General features: G+C 39.9%; 2 protein-coding genes across 2 annotated transcripts; one reads left to right on the top strand and one right to left on the bottom strand.

Moving 5' to 3' along the window:
• Positions 1-16: 16 nt before the first annotated feature.
• Positions 17-2197, bottom strand: LOC121772245. The gene has a single exon (XM_042169268.1). It carries the CDS (start codon positions 2142-2144, stop codon positions 135-137), a length of 2010 nt encoding a protein of 669 aa, XP_042025202.1. The 5' UTR covers positions 2145-2197; the 3' UTR covers positions 17-134.
• Positions 2198-2677: 480 nt separating this feature from the next.
• Positions 2678-7255, top strand: LOC121770788 (V-type proton ATPase subunit d2). The gene is made up of 10 exons (XM_042167558.1): positions 2678-2963; positions 3618-3738; positions 4467-4574; positions 4653-4755; positions 5213-5293; positions 5395-5480; positions 5555-5614; positions 5688-5736; positions 6461-6595; positions 6777-7255. The coding sequence occupies exons 1-10, from the start codon at positions 2783-2785 to the stop codon at positions 6906-6908; spliced, it is 1056 nt and encodes a 351-aa protein (XP_042023492.1). The 5' UTR covers positions 2678-2782; the 3' UTR covers positions 6909-7255.
• Positions 7256-7488: the final 233 nt, after the last annotated feature.

Genomic DNA, 7488 nt, shown 5'->3' on the forward strand with positions numbered 1-7488 from the left:
CTGGGCAAATCAAGTATAAAGCTGAACAAAATTCCATTCCTCGAACAAGTGAATTATACATTGCAATCACCTCTCCACTTGAAATACAGATGTGTTGATCCAGACATGCTAAGAAGCCTAACATTTGCAAAACCTTAAAACTGTTTCCTCTTGTTTTGAAAAAACTTGTCCCTTTTCGCATAAGCAAAGACCAAAGCAACACAAATCCCAACAGACATGAGAAAGGACGCCCATGGAAAAGGTGGATCCTTGAAGCAGACAAGTGACGCCTCCAGCTCCTGGGACGCTTGGTACACGAGCGAGTTCATCCCATACAGGTCGTGATCAGATGACCTCAGGTAGTACAGTGCCATCTCGTAGTCAAAATGCGAAAGAGCAGAGATTGACTTCTCCAGCTTGTACCTAAACAAGTTCCACCTCTGGTAGAACTCAGTCCGCCGGTTATGCCCCAGAAGCTTCCTCTCCCCGCCATGTGCAACAATCGACTCAAGAACATCAATCCCACTTGTGATGCTGTAGTTCAATGAAGTAAGGAACACATTCCTACGGGCAGCATCCTTCTGGATAAAAGACAATGAGGGCATCTCCGAGAACGGCCCAAACGGGGTCTGTCCAACGCTCCACGTATAGTCCATGAGCGAGCTGTTGTGCCTCGGGCTCCATACCATATGAGTTGGAGAAACGCCCCACATACTCTGCAAGATCGAGCCCACCAATGGCCTCTCAAGCTCACGAGTCTGTATGAACACGTGATGCCCATTGCAGCTGTAGTCACTCACAGCCTGCGTGCTCTTCGTCCTGATCGCTATCACCATGTCCTTAAATGCCACGGACTGGTGATACCGGTCGAGCAACAGTATCGCATTGATATCAAGATCAAAGACATACACAGGAAGAATTCTCCCGAATTCCTCCTCAGGAACCCCACCCACCCTCCTAAACTCATTATTAGATTCCAAAATCGTCTGATGCAAACGCTTTGAATCCAAATACTCACTCACAATCAAAGTATAGTTATCAAACAAGTATCTAGACGTGTATGAAGTGGTAGCCCTAGTAATCGCAAACGAACAAATAGAGCACTCTGAATACTTCAATTCATATCTCTTGAAACTCAAGCTCTGATCCCCAACCAACAATCCACGGTCACTAACATCATCTCTGAAATTCCTCTCAATCGAATTCCAATCCAATCCCACACTACCACCACCTTTACCGTCATTGATGTGAATGAATTGAACAACCAATTTACTTTCAAAAGGCACAGGAATCCTCAGAGATGGAACTAACAGTACCTGATACGCACTCGACACAAGCGATGCCAAGTCAGAGAGCAGCGCCTTCTGCGATTTAGGCCGGCCGTGGAGCGCCGCCATCGGATGAAACTCGCCTTTGGGGATAACTCCGTCGCCGGACAAGGCAGGACCGTAATCGACCGGTCCAGCACCCAAATCGATCCATAAATAGCGTTCTTTTCCGGTCCAGATTGTGCCGAGGCATTTGGTTGAGCCGGGGGAGCTCTCGCCGGGGGTATAACTGTAAGCGTAGGGTTTGGTCTGCTGCGAACCGAGGTGGATGATGTAGATGTGGAAGGAATTGGCGTGTTTCTCATTGTCGAAATCGTCGCGGATGATCTGATCGACGAGGGAGTAGGGCACGGGGGTGAGGGAGGAGCGGATGGGGTGGGGGTGGGAGGAGAGGTGGGCGGAGAGGGCGGAGGAGATGGAGGTGGAGAGGGAGGGAGGGGAGAGGGCGGGGGTGAGGTGGAGGGAGTGGGAGAGGGAGAGGTGGTGGGAGGAGGAGTCGAAGGGGGTGATGACGTGGAAGAGATCGGAGGTGAGGGCGGAGGAGAGGAAGGAGGCGAGGAGGGAGGGGGCGGAGGTGGTGAAGGTGGGGCCGACGAGGTGGACGGAGACAGGGACGGGAAGGGAGAGGGAGAGGAGGGAGGAAGGGGTGGGGGGGTGGGTGGGGAGGGGGTGGGAGAGGGAGGTTTTGATGGAGGAGGGGAGGGAGACGAAGGAGTCGTTGGAGGCGGGGGGATCTTTGCGGGCTTGGAGGGAGAGGAAGGAGTCGAGGCCGGAGATCGGGGCGGCGGAGGCAAGGAGGAGGTGGTGGAGAAGGAGGAGGAGGGCGGCCGGCGGCATTTTTGCGGCGGCGATGGATTGGTGTTTGGATCTCAACTGCGGAATTGACTTGGTTAGAGTGAACGAAACGAAGCTGGTCAGTAGTGCTATATTTCTTTTTCTTTTCTTTTTTTTTAAAAATTTTATTTTCTGACATAAATAATGGTAAATTACTCCTTTTTATAAATTAGTTGTTAAATGCTTATAAAATAGTAATAAAATTTGAAAATTTCTGGTTTATTTAATATTTAAATTTGAAATGAATCATGGAGTTTTTAAAATAAAAATATATCAATTGCTAAAGTATAGATGTATTTTTCAAATTTAATTTCTGAGAGAAAAAATGTGAATGTTGAAACACTATAATTAGTAAAAAGATATTTTAAAATTCAGTGGATATGACACCCATAATTCATTTTAAAAATTGAAAAAACTAAATACTATTGTTTTTTAATGAAATTTTCAATAATTCGCAATATTTAATTTATGCTATATAAACAATTAAATAAGGCTACGTGGCGATATATATGTGTTTATTTAGGGATATTTTAGATCAAATATATCTACATGCAGTAATTCATCCACCTCGACAAATCTCGATCTCAAGGTTCTTACTTCTTACCGATTCCGATCACGCTTCAGATCTGTAGCATCCAACCATGTACGGATTCGAAGCTATGACCTTCAACATCCATGGCGGTTACCTCGAGGCAATCGTCCGGGGCTACCGCTCTGGCCTCCTCACCGCCGCTGATTACAACAACTTATGCCAGTGCGAAACCCTAGACGACATCAAAATGCACCTCTCCGCCACCGAGTACGGACCCTACCTCCAAAACGGTTAGTCAATTCACTAATTTTATATTCCAATTGTTAGTTAGCTACCGGGTTTCATATTTCGAAATTGATGATCGGATTTCCATTCCGTTCGCTGCGAGGCTGATCCGATTCGATTTAATCTCTGGTTGTGTGATTTCGTGGGAAATTAGACCCGGAAGATGTAATTTTTTTCGTTTTGGGAAATATTTTTTAGATCAGGGGACGATTACGTAATTAGTGCATTCCGGTAAAGTAGTTGATCAAGTTTCAGTTCATAATTTGCTTTAATGAAGTGACTCTTGCTAGTTTTGCTTATTGAGTCATGTTCTTCCGTGAGCATTGTCAGGTTTTGTCTTATAATAGAACAAGTTACATTTGTTACTGTTATCAGTTATCACATACCTTTTCTTTTACAAGCCTATGTGAAATTCCCCTTGATCTTAAAAGAGCTTGCTCGTTGCTGGGGTCAGTAGGAAAATTCGCCTGTTTTTTCTTGTTGAGCTTCTTTTCTAAACTTGCCTACTGTATACAACTAGTTGGTCTCTGAAGTCGAGATTTGCTCATTTAATTAGTAATGACAGACATGATTTTCAGTTTGTTAGTAATTTTTTTGTTTTCTTGTGATTATCCTAGCCTCTTAATCTTCAACTCTTGTTCGTTGTCTTTTTGATGCAGAGCCATCTCCATTGCACACGACAACAATAGTGGAGAAATGCACCCTTAAACTGGTTGATGAGTATAAACACATGCTGACCCAAGCTACTGAGCCCTTGTCAACCTTTCTAGAGTACATCACGTATGTATATATCTCTTCCACAGTTTCTCTTTGACTTATTTTCAACTCAATTGATCAGTTGACGGGATACCATTATGGGAGAAGAAAGTAGCAAACCTTCAAAAATGCAAGTAGCTCCTTTTCACTTTCGGGATTCTTTCCGATCAAGTGAAAGGAAAGCCTTTTCCAGATTCGTAGTTTGTAACATGTGCTTGTGTACTGTACATATCTTTAGGGGCTGTTTGCTAAGATAGATAACTTAAAGATAATAAAGTTATTTGATCTAAAATGTATGTGTTTTTCTCATATTTTGTCTCATCTCATCTCATCTCATCTTTCTTGTCAAACTATTCTTTAGTGTGGGTATATTTGAATGTTATAATATTAAAAGACATCTTAAATAGGGCTTTAAGATTGTGTGAATTTTTTAATGAGAACCAGTTACTTTTTGGTGTTTATGACAAGCGCGAGACATGCCTATATTGTTTCCTTGGTTATTCTTAAAGGTTAATCAGATATGTTTCTTACCTATATTTTTAAACAATGAGGCTGGTCATACTAAAATGAGTTTTAGAGAATTTCTAGATGCTATTGAATCTGAGTGGAGACAAGACAATCTGAAGTTTGTTGGTTTAATATCATTTGCTCTTCTTCCCAAGCTTTATGATACTAGTGATATATGCTTTACACTACCAAAAGAAAGGACATAAATAATCATTGTTAACCTTGATTGTTTGGTTATTATGTAGATATGGTCACATGATTGACAATGTCGTGCTAATTGTCACTGGAACTTTGCATGAGAGAGATGTTCAAGAACTGTTGGAGAAATGTCATCCTTTGGGAATGTTTGACAGGTAGTATATCTCAATCAAACATTTGGATACAATCTGATTTTTTTTCCCGCAAAATAACTCAGCCATTCATTTCTACAGCATTGCGACTCTGGCGGTAGCCCAGAACATGAGAGAACTATACAGACTCGTGCTTGTCGACACACCCTTGGCTCCATACTTCTCTGAGTGCATAACTTCTGAGGTCTTCATTAACTGCTTCCTTCTCCCCCTTGTTTTTCTTCTTCTTTCTCTCTTATAAATTTTCAAAATTTGGATTATTGTGTCCATACTAATTTTGGTCTGACTTTATTCTGCACTTATATACTACTCCCTCAATCCCTCACTAAGTGAGATATTTCTTTTCGACACGGAATATAAGAAAATTGGGTTTTGTTAGTTAAGTGGAAAGAATAAAGTAGATAGATGAAAAAGTAGAGAGGAAAACGTACGAAAGAGAATGCCAAAAAAGGAAATGAGTCACTTAGCTTGGGACGTCCGAAAAAGGAATATGAATCACTTAACCAGGGACAGAGGGAGTACTCACCATTATCGTTTTACCTACATTGAATTAATTTCTATTGCCAAAATATATGAACACCACAGACTTGTATTTTAAGTGTTTGAAGTTTGAACTTGTCTCTTATTTGGAATTTTTATAGGACTTGGATGATATGAACATAGAGATCATGAGGAATACACTTTACAAGGCATACCTTGAGGATTTTTACAGGTTTTGCCAGGTAAGTGGTCATTTTTCAGTGTCTAAAAATCCTTTGCTTTTCTATATTTTTATAATCTGTTTTTTTATTTTTATTTTTATAACTTAAATATCTGCATATAGAAACTTGGTGGGGCCACCGCAGAGATTATGTCTGACCTCCTGGCATTTGAGGCTGATAGAAGAGCTGTCAATATCACTATAAACAGGTTCCAATCCATGATAAATTTTCCTAGTATCAGTTCCAGTGCAGTATGTTAACCCCTCATGCTCCTTTCTCCAGCATTGGCACTGAGCTTACTCGGGAGGATCGTAGGAAGCTGTATTCTAATTTTGGCTTACTGTGAGAATTCTGCATTCTTTATCTGGTTTTCTGGTGCCTCTTTTCCTTCCACTAACTCATTCTTATATGATAGATATCCTTATGGTCATGAGGAGCTTGCTATTTGTGAGGATATAGACCAGGTACTTACTCTCTTCCAAGAAGAGTTTTAATTTGTTTTCAGGTTTAATTGTTAAGTGGTAATTTTGCCAATGTTATTTGGTGTGTTTTGCAAACCCCCCCCCCCACCCAACAAAAGAAAAAGATGTAATGTTCCAGTGTTGCCTCAGAGCATACCTCAGAGAAGTTGCACCAACTTAAAAGTTAATTAAAGAATCATGTAAGGCTGAATATCCTTTTTTTCTCCAGGGTCTAGGCATTTATAGTTTTAGACTATGATATTCTTTATTTTTAAGTGTTGGAAAAAAAAGAATACTTGTAATCGCTTCAAACCTATTTACAGTATGATGCTTGAAGATCTCTGTAACTGATGCACTTTTCACAATCTTCTATCCAAACAAAAGGGGGAATACACATATTAAGACCTCAATAAGATAAATTATTTCGTTAACGAACTTGCTGCATGCTTGCTTTCCATCCTGACTACTTTTCTTTATCATATGCTGTACGATCGTTGGTTGCGTGAGGTTGCTTATCTAACTGTCATATTTATGCGGTTCTTTTTCAATTTTGTCAAGTTAATAATGACACCCCCTATTTTGGAGGGGTCCTTTTGCATCCTATATCATACTCTGAGCTGTTTTAAATTTATTCCTCTAATTGTGGCCTTCTCATTCAGTATCTTGTCATCTTCATCAAATTCTCTAATTTTTTAAGCAACTCATTCGTTTTTTCCAATCTTTCTAGGTTCGTGGTGCCATGGAGAAGTATCCTCCATATCAGTCCATCTTTTCCAAGTTATCCTATGGCGAGAGTCAGATGCTTGACAAGGCATTTTATGAAGAGGAAGTGAAACGACTTTGCTTATCATTTGAACAGCAGGTTTATTTTCCGAAGCTTGATGTTAAAATATTTTAAAAATAATAGTATCATTTATTACCAGTTACTTTAAACTATATTTCTGTAATTGTATGCATGATAACAAATATTCTATGTATTACCTGTATGAACTTTCCAGCTATTCATGAATACAGAACTGATATCCTCACTTTGGTTTATGCAGTTCCATTACGCTGTATTCTTTGCTTACATGAGGTTGAGAGAGCAGGAGATCAGGAATTTGATGTGGATATCTGAATGTGTTGCCCAGAACCAGAAGTCGAGAGTGCATGATAGCGTTGTTTTCATATTTTAGCAAGTCTCATCATCATTGCATATTTATGTAAGTTGTTTGCATCCAGCCCTTGGTTGATGGGAAGTTGCTGAGAGTATTTGTTCATACTTTCAACAATAAGTTGTGTGGTTAAGTGGGAGAGTTTCTATTGGCATAAAATAGTCTGTGCCGACGAATTATTCTACTGCACAATAAGATAGCACAGATATGCTTCGTCTTTTTCTTTTGTATTTGGACATATATTTTGCTCGATCAACAGCAGTAAGAATGTGTAAATCAACCTAAAAGCTTTGCTTTGATATCTTCATGTATTATTTGTTTGAAGAGATATGATGCTCTATGAATCAATTTATTTTGCATTTTGGCAATTTATTTTAGCCTTTAGCAGTTTGGTCAATTATTTTTTATTGTTGATTAAGTTATGGTTCTTTCAATAAACAAAATTTTGTTGAGCTTGGTGATTGCAAGTATGCAACTGCTAACTAGATTTTCAAATTTGTTCATTGCAAGTTTGCAATTTTATTTAGTTGAGACGATTATGGCCATTCAATAACTAGGATGCAAGTAGATTATCTTATGTGACCTGTATTTATTTACTTAG

Source organism: Salvia splendens, chromosome 16, assembly GCF_004379255.2.
Source record: "Salvia splendens isolate huo1 chromosome 16, SspV2, whole genome shotgun sequence".
Taxonomy (NCBI): Eukaryota; Viridiplantae; Streptophyta; class Magnoliopsida; order Lamiales; family Lamiaceae; genus Salvia; species Salvia splendens.

Excerpts from the sequence above, each read along its gene's own strand:
- LOC121772245 (XM_042169268.1), bottom strand. The coding sequence starts at position 2,144 with ATGCCGCCGGCCGCCCTCCTCCTCCTTCTCCACCACCTCCTCCTTGCC.
- LOC121770788 (XM_042167558.1), top strand. The coding sequence starts at position 2,783 with ATGTACGGATTCGAAGCTATGACCTTCAACATCCATGGCGGTTACCTC. Across the intron at positions 3,739-4,466 it reads ACCTTTCTAGAGTACATCAC|ATATGGTCACATGATTGACA; the intron begins GTATGTATATAT and ends GTTATTATGTAG. Across the intron at positions 5,737-6,460 it reads TTTGTGAGGATATAGACCAG|GTTCGTGGTGCCATGGAGAA; the intron begins GTACTTACTCTC and ends CAATCTTTCTAG.